At 46.6% G+C, this 23,817-nt stretch overlaps 1 protein-coding gene across 1 annotated transcript; it reads right to left on the bottom strand.

Moving 5' to 3' along the window:
• Positions 1-5,819: 5,819 nt before the first annotated feature.
• LOC143158931 (serine protease 55-like) lies at positions 5,820-21,305 on the bottom strand. The gene is made up of 5 exons (XM_076335394.1): positions 21,251-21,305; positions 20,635-20,824; positions 19,488-19,735; positions 16,398-16,540; positions 5,820-6,122 (listed from the first exon to the last, which is right to left on the bottom strand). Exons 1-5 carry the CDS (start codon positions 21,303-21,305, stop codon positions 5,820-5,822), a joined length of 939 nt encoding a protein of 312 aa, XP_076191509.1.
• Positions 21,306-23,817: the final 2,512 nt, after the last annotated feature.

Below are 23,817 nucleotides of genomic sequence, written 5' to 3'. Positions count from 1 at the left end.
GTATAGCATCACTTTTACCTTGAGTCTATGGTCAAAAAGTTGCAAAACAGAGCAAATTATTAGTGCAGCTTGAAATAAAGGATGTATGTAGACCACTGGCCCAGCACACTGTGTTTCAGGGGTTGTTTGTAAACTCGTGCTCATAGTCGACAGATCATTTCCCATTGTTCTCTTGACTCTTTCCCATACTTCTGGTCAGACCAAGGTTGCTCCCAAAATTTTTGCTTGAGGTGACCCTCTCCAGTGGAAACCCTCGCTTTCCTATCCTTTTCCCAAATTCTTACGCATCCCAGGCTGAAGCAATGCTTTTCACATTGCTGGTGAGAAAATTCCTTCCCATCTATGTCCATTCAAATTCTCTCCCATTGTGATCAAAAGAGAGAGGACAAAGAGCAAAGCTTTCTTCTCCCAATAGCTCTCCAAAGGAATTACAGATGGCTCACAACTGATTGTCTCAATTTTCAAGAGTTACTCCTCTTCATATGCAACCCTACAGAGCTGCTCTAGGATCTCACAGGGTTGCTGCAGAGCTGAATTTATGCCCCTGTGTCTGCATTCAGTGCCTAAGCCATCATATCAGCCTTTCCTCCCCATTTCCCTAATTTGGAGGCACATGGGTTAGCTCTGGAGTTGCTTACGTTGTGATTAATGTCTGCAGAGTTAGTGTCAAGACATATAAATTCAAAAGCCTTGAGGAAGAGGAACTTTTACTTTCCAGCAGTGTCTTGAAGCCCACCCTTCCCAGCAGAGGACCCAAATGCAGTGCTCTCCCCTGTAGCCACATGCTAAATCATTTAGTGGCCTGGGCTGTGGTGACAAAGTGAACTGCGTATTAAAGAGCCCCTGAAGCAGTGAATCATGAGGAGACACGGAGAAAGCAACCAGTTGTGAATACAAGAAGTGCTAGCAAGCACAAGACGCCTCTCAGAAAAGGAGATGGGAGGCAGACACTTTGAACGCAGATACTTGGAAATAACCAATCAGAGGAGGTTTCATGGTGCCGCAAGATGTTGTAACTTCAGTTGCTGCCAGCTGGTTCATTTCGCAAGCCCTAATAACCACCAGGAGTGGTGCACAGCCATCTCAGAACAGCAAAGGATGATCTGCCCAGAGGTGGCCAAGCTGGTGCTCCTGAAGTACATGGGCAGTTCAAGCATGGCTTAGGCAAGCCATCCACGATCAGCAGCGTGGGCTGCCATGGGACTGCCAGACAAGCCAAAACCAGAGGGATTTCCCTGGCAATGGAATGCTCAAAGAGTAAAAATGGCCACTGAGCAAAATCCTTCGAGCAGAATAGGTGTTTCTTCAAGGTCAGCAAGCACAACCGCTCTGCAAAGGGTTGTGCTCAGCACAGATCTATCACACTTGAGCATTTTGGTTAAACATTGGAACAGGCTGCCCAGGGAAGTGGTGGAGTCCCCATCCCTGGAGGTATTTAAAAGACGTGTAGATGAGGCACTTAGGGACATGGTTTAGTGGGTGGTGGTGTTGGGTCAACGGTTGGACTCGATGATCTTAGAGGTCTTTTCCAACCTCAATGATTCTATGATTCTATGATTCTATGATTCTCACATTGCAGGGAAAGGAGTGGTTGTATTTCTAGGGTGAATTTAGGGGTGTCAATGGCTTGGTTAGGCATGTCAAGGGCTGCTAATCTCCATCCTATATTCATCCCAAAGCCAGGCTCTCCTCCAGATGATAATCCACCTACTTAAAACATGTCTTCAGTCTAGCACCAGAAGTGTTCATCAGTTGTGTTTTCTGTCCCAGAGCTATCGTCACTTTAGTTAACAACAGTGATTAATCACTATCGCAATTGGTGCATCCCAAGAGACCTCCCTGGCTTTTAATTATTGTTGTGCTTACAGAAGGGTAAACTGAGTCCTTAGCCTGAAAAATGGTTTGTCCAGAAAGCCACTTAGGAAGTCGTTAGGAAATGTGGGAATGGGTGCTGATCCTCTGCAGCCTCCAGTATCCAGCACTAATCTACTTTACTGTCAACAAAAGACACAATTAAAGAGCTGACCAATGATTTCTACCACATCCACAGGTGCTTTTTCACTCATCACCTGGTACGGACACGAAAATATGAGAGCGTAATAAGCCGTCTGACATTTTGCTTGCATTGTCGTCAGACAACTGAAGACAGACAAAATCAAAACACTTCTTGCACTGCATATGAAATGACAAATGGATGCCAACGGTCATGGTCACAGCCATGTGTGTCATCTGCCTTCTCCTCAGAGGGACAGAGAGGTGCCCGGGATGCTGAAGGGAGCAGGAGAAGACAAGCCTATGCTTTTCATTGTGTCTTATCCCTGTGAGCAAGCACAGGCTGGAAAAGGGGAAAATGGGAAGTCTCATTCCCTCTAAAAGGATTGCACTGGGAACTGCTTTGTCTTCAGACCACCCATGTCACATCTGCTGAGGAGGAGCTGGGGGAGAGAGGTCTGGGATCATCACTGTGAACAAAGGTTGGGTTTCTACAGCGGTAGTTATCTGTGACCTTGGACTGATGCTCTTCCAACCCTCCTTCTCTGAGGTGGAGCCACGCGACTCTCCTACTTACCTGGAGCCCTCCCTACTTCTCATCTGCAACCAGCTCTTGCTGCCAAACTTGCGCAAACACCATCATCTTCACACCTTCCATCTCTCTGCTCAAGCTTGCGTGCAAATGTCCAGCTGGGATGGGGCAGGCAGAGAAACACACATATATATACAGAGCCCTTTATTTCTGCAGAACTAAACCAAAATTATTTTGGTATGTTGGCTTTTAAATTGCTGCCTTCATTGCTCACGGGAGATGCTTTTGTTCTTAATTCCTCAGCAAAACATGCAAGCAAGGCCTGACTGCCTCTTCTCTGTCTCCTTGAGTACCCATATCCTCCTATATTTTTTCCCTGAATCCTCTTACGGATGTGTCCCCCGACCTCTAAGTATTTCCATAGCCTGCTTCTCTTCTGGTATTTGCTGCCAAAGGTGTAGTGCTGAGAACAAAATCTGTATTTTGGTGCACTGCTTTGCCTCACCATGCCCCATGCAGCAGCCTCTTGTTTTATGTTGGCCAGCTTTGCTCGCTGAGCAAGGGATATTGCAAGAGACGCATTTCTTTTGCCCAGGCCGCTTGATGCTCTCCATTGGGCTGACTGGACATGAGGAAGAGGTATCTGGAAAGAGGGAAGGGGCAATAAGAAATGAGCTGCAAATTAAGACAAGAAGTCAACATCCCAAACTATAGCCTGAAGCATAAAAGTTGAGGTGGTTCAGTTTGGAAACTTTCCACTTAGATGATCTAAACCTACAAATATGGAATACAGTAACGTAAGAAACAAGGTACACCAATACTGTAAAGCTTAAAAAATTAATGGATCACATTGAAATGTTGATGGCAAAGCGGATATATTGCATTTGTGATTTTGTGTGACTCCAACACGTTCCCATCAAATCCATAACCAAAAGTGGTGTGCTCTCTCAAAACACAAATACCTTTGAAACAAAATACAGCGTCAACATGTTTCATCAGACCTTCTTACAGGATAGAAATATTAAACAAACATTTCCTTTCTCACCCTAATTACTGAACAGTATATGAAGTAGCAAAGATGAATTCACTTTAATGAATTCTGTGAAGTTTTAAATAAGGAGGAAAAAGTCTCTTTACTGTTTATTACTTTGCAGCTACGTAGCTGGTCTTAATTTGCAGAACTGATGTTTCCATATAGCGAAGTGAACCACTTTCATTATCTCAGTTTACAAGTAGGGAAACTGAGGCACGAGGCACAAACTTTCTTTCCCCAAGGTCATTGAGCAAATGAGCAGCAGAACGGATCAAAACCCATAGCAGCAGTGCCCTGCTGTAACCACTAAGTAGCATCGCCTTCATTTAACACAGACCATTATCAGTTTGCAAATGCTACTGATGGAAAAAGACCTGCTGGGTCCTTTTGCAGCTCCCTGTGAGCGCAGGCTTTTTCCATGCCATGTGCTGTAGACAAAAGTGCTTTATACAATCCCTACATTAAAATAATTCAAGCAGGAGGACAGCTCTCATTTCCTTTGGGGGAAACAATTCTGTAGCTGAATAGATTGCAGCATTAGGAAATATTTCCTGATGTCCAGCCCCTGCCACAGCTTCTAGAATCTGTTGATGTATTATTAATAGAAAGGAAAATAAATATAGGTATTAATGCCAGCAGACACTGTCTACTACTAATAGCTGCTAAAGTAATATATTCCCCTTGTTTTTAGCTTTTATTAGTCTTTTTGCAAAGGGTTACAAGACTCTTAGGCATCCATTAGCCAGTCAGCCATGTGAAATTAATGTGGAGCAATTTTCATAAGCATTACTCAGAACTACTAATAATTAAGCATTATTTTCTGCTCAGATAACACAGAAAATAAAGTCTGACTTTTATGCCAAGATGGGTTTGCATTAGCTTAAGGTAGATGAATTAATTCTCATTTACAAGGCTTCTCCACCAGCTAGCCAGAAAATATCAAGGTAATTAAAACCAATTTGTGAGGTTCTGTCCCATTGCACATTCACTGAGTTTTATCATTGCTGCAAATTACAGGTGCTTTTATACCGTTGCAAAGGTGGGACATGAAGGAGACCTTGCTGCTTGCCTCCTTCCCCATCGCTTCCAAGAAAAGCAACCTCCTTGTGAAGACCAGAACACGTTTTGCAACGCACTTTGTTGCTGGAGAAGCAACGAAGGACCGTGCGTTGCATGAAGGACCAGCTCAGTCCCAGCTCAGGCTGGGATGTGGACCTCTCAGCAATGCGTGCAATGCATTTCCTCTAAGAGAGAGGGGGAAAAAAAAAGCTATTTGCTTTTGATTTACCATTTACTTGCAAGGGCTTAATTTTGGCTCATTACCAAGCCAAGGGACTTCTGTAGGCAGCATTTTATGGATAGCTCAGAAACAGTTCTCTTCAGCCAGCCAGATTTTTCTCTGTTGCCTTTAACAACCAAAACCCAGCGTTTGCAATCCAGGTAAATAAGACCGATTAGTTATATGATGCTACACCTTCCAACACTGGCCAAAAGATTTCTTGTCCTTTTTCTACCTTAAGGAGATACTGAATTTGACGTGTAGTCATGTCCCAGCAGCTTGACATATCACCTGAGCAGCTGCTGTGGTCCCTGAAGATGCTCTTAGCTTGGGCCAGCCGCAAGACAGAAGATACATTAGTCCAGCTAATAATTAGCTGTAAGAGGCATTAACCCAGAGCTGTCCCACCAACAGCTAAGCTAATATGCAACTGAGTAAGCCAAGACCTTTCTTAGGGTTTCAGCTTTCCAAGGGGAGCAGCTGCTTCAGATAGAATCATAGAATCACAGAATCATTAAGGTTGGAAGAGACCTTTAAGATCATCGAGTCCAACCGTCAACCCAACACCACCATACCCACTAAACCATGTCCCTAAGCGCCTCATCTACATGTCTTTTAAATACCTCCAGGGATGGGGACTCAACCACTTCTCTGGGCAGCCTGGTCCAATGTTTAACCACTCAAGTTGCCACATCTTGACTTCACGTCTGAGCTTAGCAAATAACTGGGCCTGATGTGCCCCACCAGTGTGGAAAAACTGTGTTTTTCAGAGGATTATGGCCTCTCTTGTCTGTGTCCTGGCTCTCATTTCATCTCTACGTCCTCTCCATCGCTCCCCTGTCTCACTGTGCTATCTCATTTTGGCATCTGTGTCCACATCAGTGAGAGGGAGCAGGTTGATCTGAGACATGACTATATGGGTCAGCAGCAAAAGAAGAATGAGACAGTAGTTCTGACTTTTATTATGTTTTCAAAAATCTTCTCTAGAGTAATCTAATTGCTATTAAAGAGATAAATAAAAGGAGACAATACTCAAGAAACAGCAGCTGTGTCTCAGTGCTGGAAGGAACCGCCCTGGCATTTGCACGGTTATCCATGCCTTCAATGAAGAAAGGTTTCCCCCTTATGGCTGTCTCAGTCTCGATCCAGCCACGGTAGGTGTAAACAGACACTAAGATCTCATGGTTTGGCTTTTCTGCACAATCTTCTCCCCAGCTGACGATGCCGACCTGAAACCACTTCATGGTGTTCCAGTAGCTGCAAACCAGAGGTCCCCCGCTGTCTACCTACGGCATAAGGAGGATGTTCTAGCAGGATCAAACTCAGGTCTCTCATAGCAGCTGCATCCCACACGCTGTTTGGGAAAACCAAACTCTATCCCGAGTTCATGAGGATTTGGGGGAACAAGGAAATTTTGGACTCAAAATTTCACAGCTCAGCCCTGAGATCCCGGCAGAATAAATAGATACAGAAGGTAAGAGGAGGAGATCAGTCACAAGCTCCGGCTCAGTGCAATGCCCTGTCCTTCTCAGCCTTTTCCACATGCTCCCATGGCCCCAGAAGTATACCTGAATCCTGTCACCAAGAGACAACATCTGAGAGTGAAAAGGGACATTTGCTGTGACTGCTCACTCAGCCCTTGACTTCTCTGCAAAACTGGTGCATGTAGGTGCTAGGTACCTGCCACTGTTAATTTTGGGGGCTAGCATCCAGAAATTGGACAAAAGACGAACACTAACCCTGACAAATCCTTCTTGCAACCACAGTAATTTTACTGAAAACTTGCCTGCTACTGCAAGGGCAGCCATCACTCACCCAGTGTGTGCAAGCCTTCAAATGCACGCTGCAGCCACCCTGCAAAGAGGAATGTCCTCCCGCTGGCTGCTGTAGCTTGAACACCAAGAGCACGTCCAGCTGCCCGTGTGACCTCTGCGTGCAATCTCTGAACACAACCCGAGGGAGACGAGGTACCAGCACAAAATCCACCCAGCCCGGTACAGCGCTTTTCTGACAGTTATGTACATCTTAAGTGCTGTGCAGCCCCTGCTCTAAATAAGACGGTTTCCTTCCACGGTGGGTTTGAGTCTTTTTTCTACCCTATCTCCAGTACTTCATGTGGCAAATAAGAAATTCAATACAAACCTAAGATTAGGTTTGATGTAATTCAATACATTTCCTAAGACAGCCAGCTTTCCTGGGAAATGTTGTCCTTCCCTCTTTGTACACTACTTTGAGAAACGTCTTTGTCATTAATGTATCAACTCCCTTCCGCCAGCAGCTACCCTGAGCTAACGCACATTAATTAATGACTAACGAAGTGGCTGTAGTCCCCTGTGCAACTCATCAGCACCCGCTAAAGTTTATGGCAGAATTCCTACTCACTTCATGAGACGGAGGGTCCAGGTCCATAATACGTTTATCTTTTCTTTTTTTTTTTTTTTTCTTTCCTATTTTTCTTTTTGGTTCAACATGCATACAGGAGGGAAAAACGAAGATAAATCCAGAGCAAATGTTGCTTCAGCATTCATAGAATCATAGAATCGCAGAATCATTTGGGTTGGAAAAGACCTTTAAGATCATCGAGTCCAACCATAAATTTAATACTGTTTGCGCTGAAATGGTGTCACTGTAGCTATGTGTCTGCGTCTCAGCCAGTGCTGCTGGACCCTCTTCAGACGCAAGATCTAAAGACATTTCCAGACCCCGTTTCTAGCCAAGAATTTGTGTGAATCGCACGAGTGACCTTGCAGTGACCTTGGATCCATGCGTTAGCAGTGTCCTTGGTGATGGCATCCTGCTTGAATGAATGAACATCTAGGCTATACGCACAATTAAATTACTGGGAATTTTACTGCTAATTCCCTCAGGGCAGGAACAGGCCAAACGTATTATCCTGGTAGCGAAAGGAAGACGCTTCGAGCCTCCTACACAAAGATAATAAATGAAGTCAAGAGAGTGGGAGCCGTTCGCAAGCCAGTGACGCAACAACGTCTGACAATCCCTCATCAGTGATATGTCGGGATGCTTCGTGCCGGCTTTTCCCAGTACAGGAGGTTTTTAGCACTGGCAGAGCCCCTGCACACCATCGGGGCAGATCGGCTTCAGAGCGTCCAATTTGGAGGCTGTTCACACTTGCAAAGGACCTTTCTCCCAGAGTGCTTAAATACTGGTTAATTCCTGATACCTTGTGACTATCCTTGGGGGGGAAAAGTCTTACCGTATTTCATAGCTGAGAAAACCACAGCAGAAAAGGGATGTGATGTGCACGAGGCAATGGCAGAGCCAGGAGTCCCTATTCAATTACAGATCATGCGGTTTTCCTTTCAAATCAGATCTGCTTTTCCCTGTTTGCCTCTTTAACCATGTTCGTTCTCTTCTCTGCCCGGTCGGCGAGGAAAGGGAGAGCCGTCTGCAGGGCTTGGGGGACTGCCAGCTGCGGAAAGCGATTTAAAACCTGGGCAGAGGGGGAGTTAGGCAATGCTGTGAAAACCCAGGCAGCAGCTGCAAATCCAGTTCTCTAACCCACAAGCCCTGAGACCCAAATTCTGCCTCACATCCCTTTCCACATGGGCTGAGCTGGTCTGCTTCATGGGTGCAACTTCTAACATGCCATTTCTCTTAACTTCAGCTACTTAACTCGATGATTTTATCACAAAGTGGGCTAAATCATCCTCTCCATGTGATAATCTCGCTCACATAATTATAGCAGTAGCCCAGATGAATCAGTAGCCTGAGTTTTATAGGGCTAAAGATAGAGAAAATAAACTCAGTTCTTGGACACTTCTGAATATCCCCGTATCCACCTTAAGCTCTCAAAAACGTTGGCCCAAGGTTTTCCATCCTTGTGTAGGAGAGGGTGTGGGAGGAGCGAGTTTTGAGCACTGGTACAATTATCTCAGCTCTGTGATGTTTCCAGTAGCACTAATTTAATGAATGCTCAGGTTAACGACTCTGAAGATCGAAGAACTTATTAAATGCTGCTTTCAGCCTCCTGTATCCTGGTGGTAAAATACTTTTGGTTAGCAACACACACCAGAAACCTGCTCCTGCTCTTCAGTCTGAGTGCCAAGTTTCTGGACAGTAAAAAACCTAAAAATAGCATCTTTGCTTCTGTGGCATGTTTCTTGTCGCTAGAAGATGAGTGAAAAGCAACCACATCAAATCAGATCTGGTGCTGAATTCGTGCCTTCCACAACTGCATGTTAATCCTCCCATTAGGAGAGGTGAGAGCAATGATATATTCGCTGATAAATAGTTCTGGCTCGTATAAAATCTGTCACCAACTAACAAGGCGCTTTGTTCACTGAAGCTGATCAAAAGTTTCATCCTTTTCACCGCGGTCAAAGCCTTTTTGTGAACATCAGGAGCCTTTCTGCTGACGTTAGTGGGCTTTAGATCAAGAGTGTAATCTTCCTTTTGTATTTGTATTTGTGTCTGCAGCACGGTAATTGATCAGAACAAACACGTTCAGCCACATAAATCTTCTTAGGTGGGAGAAGCTCTGGGGGAGGGAGAACAACCCATCTGATACTCATTAGGTGGATACACAATCCTTGCAAGTCATTGCGGGTTTCATTTTCATGTTGGTAAGCTCTGTGTAAATTGGAGAAAATCAGCATGTGAATAACAACACTTGCCATTAGAGCTGCCCTGGCTGCAGGAAGTAAAGGCTTTTGCAAACAGATGATTTCTTCCCTTATTTCACCGTGAACAAGCTGTCTTTGGAGAAAGGTGGAAGGAAGGAGGCTATGGCCATTTTTAGCATGCATCTGGCCAAAGACCCATGTGGCCCAGACTCCTGTCTCTGACAGTCATCTGTAGCAAGTGCTCAGGGAAGGAGCATGAGAAACAGGGCGAGTATTTACAGAGTTGTATTTACATCACAGTAGTTAATAGCCTTAGAGAGATCCTCATCCAGGAAGTTATCTAATTGCTTTTTGAATCCATTTATCCCTTAGGATAAATACCCACAACATCCTGGTCAGTGACTTCCATAGTTTAATTATCTATTGGATGAAAAAACACTTCCTTCTCTTTGTTTTAAATCTGCTGCTTGATACGGCCATCTGACACCCCCTCCTTCATGTGTTTTGAACAGTAGTGACAAGAGGACAGCTCTTGACTGTCCTCTCCTTGCTGCTCATGACTGTAGAAATCTGTGTCACATCCCCATCAGACATCTCTTTTACAAGCCTCAGAGTCCTGCTCTGTTATTCCCCTTTCCGCCAGCAGCCATTCCGTGTCCCTGTTCATCCTTCCTACTCTACTCTTCTCCTTTTCTAAAACTAGTACTCCTTTCTCAGATGGGGTGGACGGGAATCGCACACACCACACAAGACGTAGGCTCCCAAGATTAGTGCCCCGGCGTAACACCCATTTGCTTTGCTACCTATTCCTTTCCTAACAATTCATAACGCTCTCGTTGCCTTTTTGACCTCTGTGGACCTCTGTCCACAGACCCTCGTGCTGATGTTTTTGAAGGACTATCCACAGTTACTCCAAGATCTTTTTCCATGGTAATAGCTAATTTAGAGCCTATTGTATGCGTACAGCTGGAGTTGCTTCTCCCTATATTCATTACTTTGCCTTTATCAACAGTGAACTACATCTGCTGCTTTAACCTTCAGTCACTCAGCATAATGAGATCCTGCTGCACCTCTGCACAGTTTTAATTTTGACCACTCTGAATAATGCTGTGGCATCGGCCAACCTGGCTGTCTCAGCATTTGCCCTCCTTGAACATCACAATTCCTTGCACAGGTACCAACACAACTCCCCTTGTAAGCCCTTTTTCCAGTCAAATCCTTCCTCCATGTTGCATCCCTTTCAAACCGGAGCCCTTCGACTTCATGACAGTTCAGTTTCTCTATAAGCCTTTGGTGAGAAAACTCGTTAAAAGAGTTTTGGAAATCTCAGCATGTTATATCAGCTGGATCACCCTCTGCCACATGCTTGTTGACTCCTTCAAAGAATTTAAATCTGCCTGTGAGTCATGACTTTCCCTCAAAGCCGTGTTGACTCACTGTAATTGAATGAGAAGTGGCTCCTCTGAGTCATCGCGCCCATTCCCCCACTCCCAGGGCAAGCCCACGGTAGGTTTTTGTGTTCGGCTGGATCCAAAGATGTTCTGCTCCCCACAGCTTCACTCAGCAGGCACACAAAGTAATGCTGGACCCCCTTGCTGCAAACCAAACAGATTCAGTTTGAGGCACCAAAAGCTACAACCCAGAGAAAGAAAGCAGAAGAGACATGCGACATCATCAACACCCCGGGTCCTTGCAATAGGAAGGAATGTTTTTGACAGATTAAAGAATTAAGCCACCACAGCCTGAATGTGTTCACTTGTCTGCCCATATCATAAAATGATAAAATGATGAAAGCCCTATAAAACCATGGGACACAGGAAAAGTGTTCTGATTCTTAGGAGCTGCACATCAAAGCACCCTTCAGAAGCAAATTTAAGAGACTGCAAATGCAGAAACGCCTTTCTACTGCTTTGTTCTGGGGCTTCCCGGGATCCCTTCCTACTTAAACCTTAGGGAAAAAACCCACTCCATCGTGTTAGCAATAGTGCAGTGATGGAGAATCCACCACAAGGATGGAGATTGGATCGGTCTCTTCAATATTAAGGCAAGGTACAATAGTAAAGTAATTTTGTATAGTTCATAATAACTTTGAACTGAAACGTGGTTAGCTTTGACTCCTGGACCCCAGGAGACCTTTGTCTGATAGGCAGAAGGGCCTTATAACCTCAGACCTCGTACAGATACTCTCCATCCCTACGGACTGCAATCACACCATCACCTATCCACCTCCCTTCAGATATTTTGAGCAGTCTGAGGGATTGACCCGGCTTCCCTGGTTTGTGGATTTTTCCTTGCATCTGTGATAATTTACCTATATGGGCCCAATTTTAATTTGCAGACTTTTTCTTTAAAAAATTCTGTTTCACAAATCTTCCTTTGCAGTTTTGGAGCCACCTTAGCACCAGTAAAAGGATGCAAGAGCTTGTAAAAGGATGCAAGAGCTTTTGTCACTTCTGCACGGGTTTAGCACTCTTATGCACAGATGAGGTGAGGGTGCGAGGAGTGAGTTCAGCTCTGGAATGATCACCTCTCCTAGGTGTTGCCAGCGCAAGTGTCACGCTCCCATTGCAGTCACATTAGTGGCACTGGGGCATGGGTTTGAGATGGGGGCAGGGGGATGCCAGGGGGATATCCTGGGATATCTAAAATGGCACTGGAGTCTTAAATGTAGTCAACTGTCCTGCCTCGGAGCTACGTGTCTCCCTGTGAGCTAGACACCTTGGACTTGCTATTGGTTAATGGGGAGTAATAAGCACTCATGCATGGATTTATCTCATTTTAAAATAGATGGTTAAAACAGTCTCAATGAATCACATGTCAGAAGCACTTTTTTTCTCCCTATCGATGGAAAGATGATTCGGTAGAAGCAGATGGCTATAGGAAAGACATTTGTATCTGGCCGGATAAATCCCACCCAGGGTTGTACAACAACTACTGCTATCACTACAGCTACGTTGGGTGAGAGCCCTGAGCGTCCCAGATGCTGTAAAGGGCATTTGCCCTTTCCAAACTGCTGACAGTATATGTGGACAGGACGTATTACAGGTGAAGGAAAGAGGTCCTTCTGTGCCTTTTTCCCAGAACTAAAGAAATCACCCCAGAGCCCTAGATGCATCCTAGCATCATTTCAGGCATTTATCAGAGATGGCCAAGATCACCTCCTGCTACAATCGGTGGAAGGGGGTAGATACCTTCAGCCCGTGACTCAGATCAGCCCTACACCGGGGGATGGCGTAGGGCATGGTGAAGTTGAGCTGGAACCATCCCATTGCTTGTTTGTGGCCACACAATGATTCCTTCCCCTGAAAGTCCTGCCAAGGACTGGGCCTCCCTTCATCTGCTGCTGACCTGAACTGTACGTGAACTGTGACTTCCAGCTGAACACACTCTGTCCTAATCACCGCATCGCAGAGCTACCCCCACAGACCTCCTTTGCAGAAACTCTCTGAAATATAATTGGGCCATTTACTGAATTTTGTCTGGATAGGCAAGACACTGAAGAGGCATTTGCTTTGTGAGTCCCTTATACTCTAATTATTGTTCAAGTTACCATTGCATCAGGGCCTAACAAAAGATGCTTCAGAAAGCAAGGAATTAGACATCAATTGTGGTTCATGGGGTCATGGAAGAAATGTAGCACACAAAAAATAACACATAGGCCATCTCTAGTGTCTGTTCTTTAGCACTTGTACCCCATGAACATCCATTAATGCTAATGTTTATGACTAAATAGAACTATAAGTCAATTACAGATCCTGTTAGTGTTAATTCACAGTCAATCTATATATTTGTCTGCGGAACCGCTAGGGAATTGGTACACAATAGATTTTTCTTTTTAAGTGAATGGATTTTTTTTAAAGTACAAATACTCGCGAGCTCTGCTATTCAATCTCCTTGAGTTATTATAGGAATATGGTCAGTGATCCACAAATTAGTCTTGTCTGGTACTAGTACGATGGCAGCTGGTGAAATGTCTGAGCCTTTCTACTCACGTCCTGTTGCCACATGGGGGTATTAAGGCAGTGGTCAGTAGCATAAAACTTCTACATGATGCCAAGGCGAAGATATCTGTGTGGCTTTAGTTACTCACATAAAACAGCTTGCTGCAACGGGGAAAAGCTAGCACACAAATGGCACACAGTGCAAAGACCTAGGATGGTAATCCTTTGGATCCAGATCAGGATCATGTGGACCTACAGCCTTGGGTCTAGATGCAACTTGCGCATCTTAGCCTGGCTCTGGACGTGAACAAATGTATCCTGATTCTCAGCAAAGCTCAGGTAAGGTTAACATAAGGCTTTTATCTACTTCATGTCCAGACAGACCATGCATCTGTGTAGTGCATGGCTTCTAGGTTTACTGTGAACACCAGCAAGCTCGGCATCTCCAAGGCTTGTTCCCTGACCAGGGGTCTCTGCCTTGCCTGCGCTGCTGCTCCTTCCTGGCCTCTAAACTGGGGTGCCAAGATCCAAAATGATCCTGCCCCACCCCTGGAAACATTCCAGGTCAGGTTGGACGGGGCTCTGAGCAACCTGCTCTAGTTGCAGATGTCCCTGCCCACGGCAGGGGGGTTGGACTAGATGACCTTCAGAGGTCCCTTCCAACCCAAACTATTCTATGGTTCCATGATTCTGTGATTCTATGTTTCTATTATGGGTGGCTCCTGACCCATGCAAAAGCTTGAGCTGTGTCTAGAAATCATCCAGGAGACAGCTGGTTGGCATAGACGAAAACCGTGCCCGGGGCTGCTCTACCTCCTTGACAGTGCTGACTATGTAAAGGATTTAGGTATTTTGAAATCTGGTCTCATCCTCATTTGACACAAACCCCATAATCTTTATAGACAAACGTAGCTTGATAGATTGCACTGTCTACAGCGTGCCTCGCTATCTGCTCAGGGCAAATGAATTAGGTGTCCAGTGGTCCATGCTGCAGAGTAAGCATCAGGTTTGGACCCGGTCTCCCAGTACCTTACCAGGCAGCTTACTACGGGCAAGCCACCAGGTTTCTGAACCAGCCTAGCAAGGCCAAAATGCGCCCTACCTGATTTCAATCAGCGCTTCCCAGAAAAGCATTCATCAGCAAAATGCTTCCTCTGCAGCAAATTAGCAAATTCTGATGAAAAGTCATGTCACCTGTTTCTCTCCTGAAGAGCTCAGCTTCTAGCCTAGGGTATGGTTTTGTCTTGCTTTTGTCATTTCAGGTTGCAAGACATTTCTGCCTGGTCAAGCTTCCACTAAAAGTGGGCAGTTGCTGGGTTATGAGCATTATCACACGTGCAATCGTTGTGTACTTCCACTGCTTGGAAAGCTCACATTTCTAGTTCGTTTCTCAGACGACTCTAACATTATTGTAGATCAAAATAGCACCCTCATCAGCTTTCTGAATACAGGAGATTCATTTTGCTGGGTACAAGTGCTCTTGCTGTTTCACCAGCATAATTCAGCCACAGAACTTAAGGCTGGGCTGGGAAGTGCATTCTTTAATCATGTTAATGTTATCCTGTGGCAGTTTTCTTTTTAAAATTTTTGATTGAATTTAATGGAGGTGAAAGTCACTAGATGAATGGTTTCAGAGACAGATGCTCTCTGGCTAATCAAAAAATGATTTTGCAAAGCAAAGCTTCCCCTCCACTGCCCAGCTACAGGCCCAGATCGCAATGGCTTTGCAGTCCATGATCCCTGTACCCGCTGTCTTTGCCTAAAAGGCAGGGGATCTCTCTCCGTCCTGGGTGTTGGTTTAGTTCCCTCGATGAATGATTCCTACGGGATGAAGCTGTGCATACATGTGTCTGCCCATCTGTCCCCCTGCAAACACATGCACATGTCTAAGAAAACCCGTGCCCAGTAGAGGACGGAGACCTTAGTCCTGAAGCAAAGGCTGCAGGGAGAGCTCGGTCCTTACCAGGCACTCAGAGGAGGGGTTGGAGGTTGGATGCTACGAAAGAAAAGGTGTTTTTTGGCTTTCAGACTTTGTTTGACATCAGGACAGCGATCCTGCAGATGGAGTATGTTCTGAGGGCACAAGTTCTGAGTGAGGTTTTCCCATATCTGGGTGTTTGTGTCAGCTCTCCCCCTTAGCAGTCCCTGATACCAAATACTGCTTGAACTCTATTATTTAGCTTCAGAAGTCCATCATCCTACACCACTAACTCATTGCAATAAGATGCGACTAGTTCTGGCGGCCACAGACCAACCTGCCATGTTATCAAAGGACATTTGTATCAGGGCCAAGACCTCACCTGAGTAAGGTTTCTAATATTCAAGTTAAGCATACCTGGACTCAATTTCCCACCCAATTCTTTTGCTTTGACCCTCCTGGACAAACTTTTGTGTCTCCTTTCAGTATTTAACCTGGCAATAGAGTAGCACTGCTCAGCCCAGGGCTGAGGGGGACACCAGGCAGGAGGAGGACACAGCCCATGCTGAGCTGAGCCCTCCCTGCAGGGATATGAGACCTCTCCTCCCATCGCTCCCACCACTGTGCAGCTTGGCCACAGCAGACACTGGGTTTTTAACTTGCTGTGAGATAAAAGTCAAAATTCCTCTGCCCAGAGCCATCCAAAACTGTCTCCCATCCAAGGGGACTTGTTGGGAACCACCCTTTTCCCTTGCCCTCCTTTCAGCTCGTGGTTTCCCTTGCAGAGCTCCTGTTTCTCTCTCTGCAGGAAGGGAATCGGGGCAGGGGGGAGAGTGTGAGGAGGGCCCCATCTGCTCAATAAGGTGTTTCGTTTCCAGCACCACCACTGCTTTCAGACCCCAAGAGTCCTGCACCCCTGCTGCCCGGGTGAATATGCCTTTGCAGGAGGTTCCTTGGTCCCTGGGCATCCTGCCCTGGCCTCCTGCAGGGAAGCTTTAGCAACCCCAGGAAGCCATGGGAAGGATCGATGTTCATTCCTGAAGTGAAGGAGCTTCTCCTCCAATGCTTCTGTGCCCCTGTAGGCCGTGTGGCCGTCTGGGAGCCTGTTTACTTTACCTGGCAGGCACCTCTTTCTCCTCCCTCCAGCTCAGCACACAGCTCGTTCTCCACTAGCTGTGGGATCCGCTCCAAGCACTGCTCCCTGCTGATGAGCTTCATCCGCGCTTTCTGCAGCACGTGGGATGTTGGCACCGCAACCGCTACCCAGCAAGCGAGAAGAGAATGATTAACAAACCCTGCAGAACAGCGCAGACTTGTAAGGGTGAAAACACAGACAGCGAGACTAGCCCTTGGGACTGCTCCCAGCTGAATTTGTAAGGCATCTCAGGGCAAGAGGGTCTCAGGGCACAACTGTATGTTCTGGGGGTCATAGGGGCTTACAGGGGCTGTCCAAATGTTAGCAAAGATAAGTTTGTGCTCTTGACTTTATGCCAGCCTAGGAGGTGGGTAGGTAGGTAGAGAGGGGTGAGGTGTTAACAGGCAAAGCTGAAAACCTGGGGAGTGGAGGCTTGCTAAATAGGATTTTTAAAAATCATTTTTATAGATGAACCCTTGGATGCAGTACAGCTGGAAGACCCTGAAGGGACGGCTTATCCTGCTGGTCTTGGTGATGACCCGAGATGAGCTGCACTGTACACCTCGGGTTTCTCACTTGCGTTTCTGGGGAACTCAGCTTGAGGGACTCTTCATGGGGTCCTGTGAGAGCCCTGCAGAGGAAAGTCCACTGAGCTTTCCCCAGAACAGATGAACTTCTTACCCCCATGCTTTCACAGGGGACCGTGAAGCCGTGCCTCACCCAGGGGACCAGCTATATCTTTCACAAAGTGGCTCTCAGGATGGCAGTACACCATGGAAATAACTGCTTTATTCTTCCCTTGAGATGGAGAAAACAAGAAATCGCAGCAGGTACCAGCAAGTGACAAAAAGACTGAAAGTATGTAGGGCTGCTTGGAAAACCCACTCATTTCATCCATATTTCTCTTCAAAGTGAATCTGAGTCTGAAGGATAAAACTGACTTTTGGAGGATGTTGCTGCTGGGAAGGAGACCTACAGATTTTCAGAAACTCATTCCTTCTTCCATATTTCACTGAGCTAAATCCTCCCAGCACCTTCAGGAAGGTGGGACTCAAAGGTAAGATCTAAAAGACAGAAAGTTGTCAGGTCCCTTTCCCAGCTAAGATAGGGCCGCTCCATGGAAGCAACCACAGATTAAAGTGCTTTGATGTAGGCATCTCCAAGGAGGTGGCTCCACTTGAGGTCTAATTGACTGCAGTCATAGAATCATAGAATCATTTAGGTTGGAAAAGACCTTAATCGAGTCCAACCATTAACCTAACACTGCCAAGTCCACCACTAAACCATGTCCCTAAGTGCCACATCTACACGTCTTTTAAACACCTCCAGGGATGGGGACGCAACCACGTCCCTGGGCAGCCTGGTCCAATGCTTAACCACTCTTTCAGTAAAGACATTTTTCCTCACATCCAACCTAAACCTCCCCTGGTGCAACTTGAGGCCGTTTCCTCTCGTCCTATCGCTTGTTCCTTGGGAGAAGAGACCGACCCCACCTCGCTACAACCTCCTTTCAGGTAGTTGTAGAGAGCGATGAGGTCTCCCCTCAGCCTCCTTTTCTCCAGGCTAAACAGTCCCAGTTCCCTCAGCCGCTCCTCATCAGACTTGTTCTCCAGACCCCTCACCAGCCTCGTTGCCCTTCTCTGGACACGCTCCAGCACCTCAACGTCCTTCTTGTAGTGAGGGGCCCAAAACTGAACACAGTGTTCGAGGTGCGGCCTCACCAGGGCCGAGTACAGGGGCACGATCACTTCCCTACTCCTGCTGGCCACACTATTTCTGATACAGTCCAGGATGCCATTGGCCTTCTTGGCCACCTGGGCACACTGCCGGCTCATATTTGAAGGGGAGTCAGGCTAGTGCCGCCTGAGGTGCCAGTTGAGATATGTCCACCTACAAAATGCTGATAGAGATGAAAAATGACCCATTTTCCCCCGCCAAGGAACAATGCCTCTTACTTTTTGGTATGGCCCGTATCACACCACTGCACAGCCCTCTCACCAAACTCAGCTTCTGCTGCTTTTCTTCTGAAACGTCTCCCAGGCAGAAGGGGTGTGTGCCAGGGCTGACTGCACTGACCTCCCGCAGGGTGCAACTTGGAGAGCAGCGGCGATGTCAACTGAGCCCACACAGCAGCATGAGACCGATCTCCGCAGCCACACCACGCTTTTTGCAAAGACAGCTAAAGGGCTGCCAAGCTGCAGAGTGAGTCTGCAGCAGCCCCCTGCTTTTCTGTTTCTAAGAGCACGTTACCTTGGTGAAATGGGAGAGTTTCAGAACTCTAACACAGTGTTGTGTTGTGTACTGCTGTTAGGTGAGGCAAATGAAGCCCAAGAAGGAAAATGCAGAGTTTCAGGGAGGAGACAGTAACCCTACAGAGCAGAATAGCAAGGATTAAATGGGACATTCACTTACTACATCCTAGGAAGGACTGTTAAAGCCCCAAGGCACCACCCTGCCCACGCCATCCCGATTACCGCTTTCCAATAATGAAATCGCGTATTAGCTGTTTAGTGACATTTGTTCAGGATAGACATTTTGGGTCACAATCAGTGCTGGAGCTACTTTCATTAGGGCTTAAACAAGAGCAATTAGCAATAGCAATCTGCTGTTCTAAATGAGTGAAGAAGAGGGGTAGCCAGTACCATTGAATCAATCTGGTTCATGGAGGCATTACGCCAAAGACAACCCTAGACCTCCATTTCCCTTATTCCAGACCACTTTAGACCCAGCCTAACCTGCCCACAGGGTAAGACCAGCTTGTCTTACCTTGGGTGCCAAAAAAAGCAAGCAAGAGGTTGAGTTCCTGCAGAGCAAAGGTGGGCTCTAAGGTTTCAGCTTGAACATATGTGCTCCGAGTACCAGGGCCTTTGCTCTGTGGGTCAGTAGGTGACTGGTTCTTGCACTGAACAAAGAACTGGTGGCTGTGCAGAGGCTGCGAGGGTCTGGATATGTTTACCAGGGAGGTAGGGAGTGGAAGTTAGCGTGGGTAGCCCCTCCTGGGAGAGAAGATCTACTTTAAATGGGTAAAAAACAGCCTCCGTTAGCAAATACATCTCCTGACAGCATCTCACCTGCACTTGTGGTTCCCCACCCAGCAACCCAGCAGTGTTGCCACGTATTGATGTCATATATGAAGGGCAAGCAGATGGGGATTTTCTCATTGCTGAACTCGATGGGAGAGCTGAGCAGGATCAGAGCGATATCATTTTGCATGCTCATTCTGTCAAAGTTTTCGTGGAGGATCAAGCTGTCCGGCTTATGTTCTTCCAGCGGGAGGTTGAGGTCAATTCCCCCCACTACAACAGTGAGATCTGGTGGCCTTATAAACAAAATAGAAGCAGTGTAGGCATAAGCAAACACGAAGGCTTTGTGTTATAAAGGTTGGTGCCTCCTCCCCCCCGAGCAGGGTAGGGTGGTGCCCAGCAAATTGCAGAGGCAGGTTAGCTATAAATATCGCAGAAATCTACCCTCACTTCTAGGCAAAGCTAATTTTCAGGGGGGAGAGGTGCAGAGGTAGAACGTGAATGCAACCAAGTTATAAATAGCCCGGTCGCTAACGAACAGATGGAGTGGGCTGGATCTTCGGGATGGCTGTGCCCTGGGCTGGCTGGTCTGGACCGCGCTGCCCCCAGCCAGCTGCTCCAGGTTGTGATGCCACAGGTCATTTGTCACCAAGCAGTCTCGGCTCTCAGACCCGCCGAATTTTGGAGGGGGCTCACAGAGGGCCGGACTCTGCCCCTAGGCAATGCACGGGGTTGATTTATCCAGAAACTGCTGTTTTAAAATCACATCCTCCATGAGGTAAAGGTGTTTGCCGTATGAAAGCAAAGGTAATTTGGGGGTTAGAATAAGCTGGAATGGAACACGCCTCTTTTTACAAGGTACCGCAGCGTGTGTAGATGTACGGGAAATGCTTGGGGCCATCAGAGGAGCATCACAGGCATTTATACAAGGCTGCTCAGCCCATCCTTCAAAATATTCCCTTTCTGCATCTCCTGGCTATGCAGATTTCTGCACATTTCTGTTGTAACACTACCTCTGATCAAAAATGGGCCTGTTTTCCCCAAAGGAGACAACTCCTGTTTTCGGGGCTCTCTTTCTGGCTCAGTCACATATATGTTGCACTTGACCCCAAGGACATACATATCCTACACCCACAAGGAGCGATGTTATGAATCCGTTGTGCCTGGGCTGCCCTTGCTTCCCCCGAGTACTCACACCTCTTCTGCAAAGCAATGGGCCGCAGTTAAAATCCACAATGCGCTGATCATGGTGCCTCCGCAGATATGTTTCCCGTTGCTCTGGATGCTCACATGCCAGGGGAACTCCCCAGCCCTGGCGTATCTCCCCGCTGTGATCCTCTTGCCGGACTCCAGAAAGGACTCGTAAGATGGTCGGAGGCCACACTCTGGGTACGAAATGAGACACGTTGCTCACGTACAGAAGTGCCACTGCCTGTGCTACTAAAATAGAGGGGCAGGACATCGGCTAAAGCACTGGTCTATAATTATCTATGGTACTTGATCTCTACCAAGGCCCCTGGCATCACTGTAGCCTCTCCAAACCTGCACTCTGCCAAGCAATGCCCGGGCAGTTTGGGGGCTAGCAGGGCCATAGACCGTTTCCCACAGGCAGGCTGGGTAAAATCCTTGTTTAGGGAGCATGAGTGGAAGAGTTCAGTATCAGGCTGTAGTACAAGCCGTACGTATATGCCATCAGGTACAAGGAATATGCTCGGGCCTTTTTCATTTACCGATACGCTTATATCCTGTAGGGCTACTAGCTGTTCCGCTCTGCTGGTCATTTCTGAACATAAAACTTTGGGAAGAAAAACCCGCATTGATGCTGCTGATCAGAGAAGTTAAACAGAAGAGGGTAAGGAGCAGCATTTCAATCCCAGTCTTGGACCAACGCTCTTCGACAACGTTCAGAGCAGTGATGCTTCTGTAGACACCTCAGGACATCTCCCCCATTCCATGTTCTCTTCAAAGGCAACACATCTCTCTGCCGGGGCAACCAGGATGTGACATCGCACAATCCATTTGTTTCTGTTGACGTCACAGTTGGACGCTGTCCTTCCTAAGGCGACGAGGGAAAGCTCAGTGATTTCCAAGAGGCTGGGGATTTGCTTTAGCTATGATAAGGATAGGGCAGCAGTGAAATTCCTGTCTGTATCCTGAACTGACTTTCACCAGGTATTGCCTTAGTGGACTTCATGAGTTGGGTGCTGTAGCCTTTTTTGGATCTTGAACCATGTTCTTCTCTCTGAAGGCCTTAGATGCTGGTCCTGCATCAGCTTTCATCTTCAACTCCAAGAAGTGCTGAAGCCTATCGAACTCTGAATTAATTTTCTCTTCTTAATTTAGACCGTGTCTGTGTTCTCAGAAGAAAGAGGCAGCTCTGTGGTAGGGTAAATTTTGAACAGTGCCAAATCAAAAGTATAGTATCAACGATGTTGAGGCAGCCACTCCCTTCTTCCCTGGGGGCAAGGGTGGCTTACAAGACCAAATCCAGCTTAAAAAATTAATCCATGAGGCTGAGTCATTAGCATTTCTCCTTTACTGATTATATCCCTGATACTCCTTGTACCTTCAGCAGCAACTACAAGGGGTCAAGGCCAAAACTGCACCCTGCAGTAACTCCATAATTAATTCTGTGGCAGCATAATATTTTGGTGTGGGCCAATTTTAGCATCAATGGACCCGTCCATGCTGATTTCTAAACCGACACATTCTTTCCGTCAGGACAGGACTTAAAAAAACCTCAGCCAGGTTCAGACTTGAGCCCAGCTACATTAAGGACAGAATGGTGCTTTCTCCAAAGACTTTCCAGCTTGTTTCAAAACAATAACTATGGCATGGAGTAGGAGGGGAGGGAGGGGAAAGGACAGAAAGGAACCAAGCAACATTTTATGAGCACCCGAATGATTCAGCATATGAAATGTTTTGCCTTGTACATTGGAGCAAATCAGGAGTTATCCCACTGAAGCCTGAATTATGCAGAGGTTAAAAATGCATAGGATGAAAGTAAGACTTTATTTTCCTCTCTTCTTTGCTTTTATGTCACCTCATGCTTAGGAAATTAGACGAAAGTGCCGGTTTCCTTGACAGTGAGCACTAGAACAATTCAGTGGCACAACACGTTAAGGACAGGCGATCAGTTACCACAGCAACTGGAAATCCCGATGTGGGCACATTTTGGGGCATCTCCAGAAAGAGCCTAACATGGCAATCCCGCCAGAGGTAGCTCCTCTCAAGCTTGCCCCAGGTATAAATCAGCAGGTTTATATAAAAAGGACAGGTTTCCTCTGACTTTTGAGATTGGAATGAACTAAGCATCAGCTGAGGAGCAAGGGAAGACGGGGAGCTAATTTCTCTGGCATGGACTTACTGCCTGTCTTTGGATAAAGCAGGCAGGACTTCAGCAGTGGATTTACAAGCCCAGAGACTGACTATCTGATGCACATTTTCAGTCACTCCTAACTTGGAACAGGAACTGGTCTGCTGGGTAGTTACAGGAGATGTTCACGGAGCTGTTTTGGGCCTTTCTGAGCCTAAAACCTGAGCTGGCGAGCAGGAAACATCAAACCAAGATATGGAGAGGAGTGCCGTGGAGAGCTATCCAAGAGGAAATGCTGTGGATTTGTGTCTCTGGGTCCCCACCATGTGGCCTTCAAAAATGGCTTTATGTGCTCGGCTGCCCAGAATTGACACATCAAGGTGGGCTCCTACAAGCTTTCCCTGAAGAAAGCACATCTGCAAGAGGACACACCAATGACACGTGTTCTTCAAACTTTGTGATTAAGAGCCTCCAAAATAAGAAACACATGAGAGGCTCAAGCCCACACCTCCCACTGCTCTTGGAAGTGTTGAAACCAGCAAGTTGGATGGGTGGGACAAACCCATCCCCATCTCTCCTGCTGAAGCTGTTTGTCCTAGGATACTCCATAGCATACATATAATCCATAGGAACCCATATCCATATAGGATAACCCCTTCATCCCCTACATCCTTTGGCTGTAGCTTTTAGTCTCCACTCTGAGAATCCCATGAGTAAAATGAAAATTTATTTTGCCTTTTTCTGGCTGTCCTGCTATTTTGACTGCACACGCACTGGGGCAGAGACTGCCCGACATCACGTTTGGACAGCACCTGCCGCAATGAGCTCTGGTCTTGGTGGGGGCTCCACAAGCTACTGAAGTACAAATAATTAATCATAGGAATAATTATGTTACAGTGCAGCCAATATGAATTCTACTCCTCTGTACTGTCATGCACGATAATACAGATTTAAAAGCCCTGGTGTTTAATTAGCAGGCTGCAGCCTTTTATAATATTTGATACTTTTTTATAGATCTACCTCGATTTATACTTAAGGCCATGGAACACATTGCAGACAACA

This window comes from Aptenodytes patagonicus, chromosome 3 (assembly GCF_965638725.1).
Source record: "Aptenodytes patagonicus chromosome 3, bAptPat1.pri.cur, whole genome shotgun sequence".
Taxonomy (NCBI): domain Eukaryota; kingdom Metazoa; phylum Chordata; class Aves; order Sphenisciformes; family Spheniscidae; genus Aptenodytes; species Aptenodytes patagonicus.
Note: the sequence above shows the minus strand (reverse complement) of the source record. Positions and strands in the feature narration are given on the sequence as shown.

Coding starts and splice junctions, on each gene's coding strand:
- LOC143158931 (XM_076335394.1), bottom strand. CDS start 21,305: ATGCTGCTCCTTACCCTCTTCTGTTTAACTTCTCTGATCAGCAGCATC. Junction 20,825..21,250: donor GATCAGCAGCATCAATGCGG/GTTTTTCTTCCC, acceptor TTTCGTACCCAG/AGTGTGGCCTCCGACCATCT. Junction 16,541..19,487: donor GTGGGGAACCACAAGTGCAG/GTGAGATGCTGT, acceptor CTTGCTGGGTAG/CGGTTGCGGTGCCAACATCC.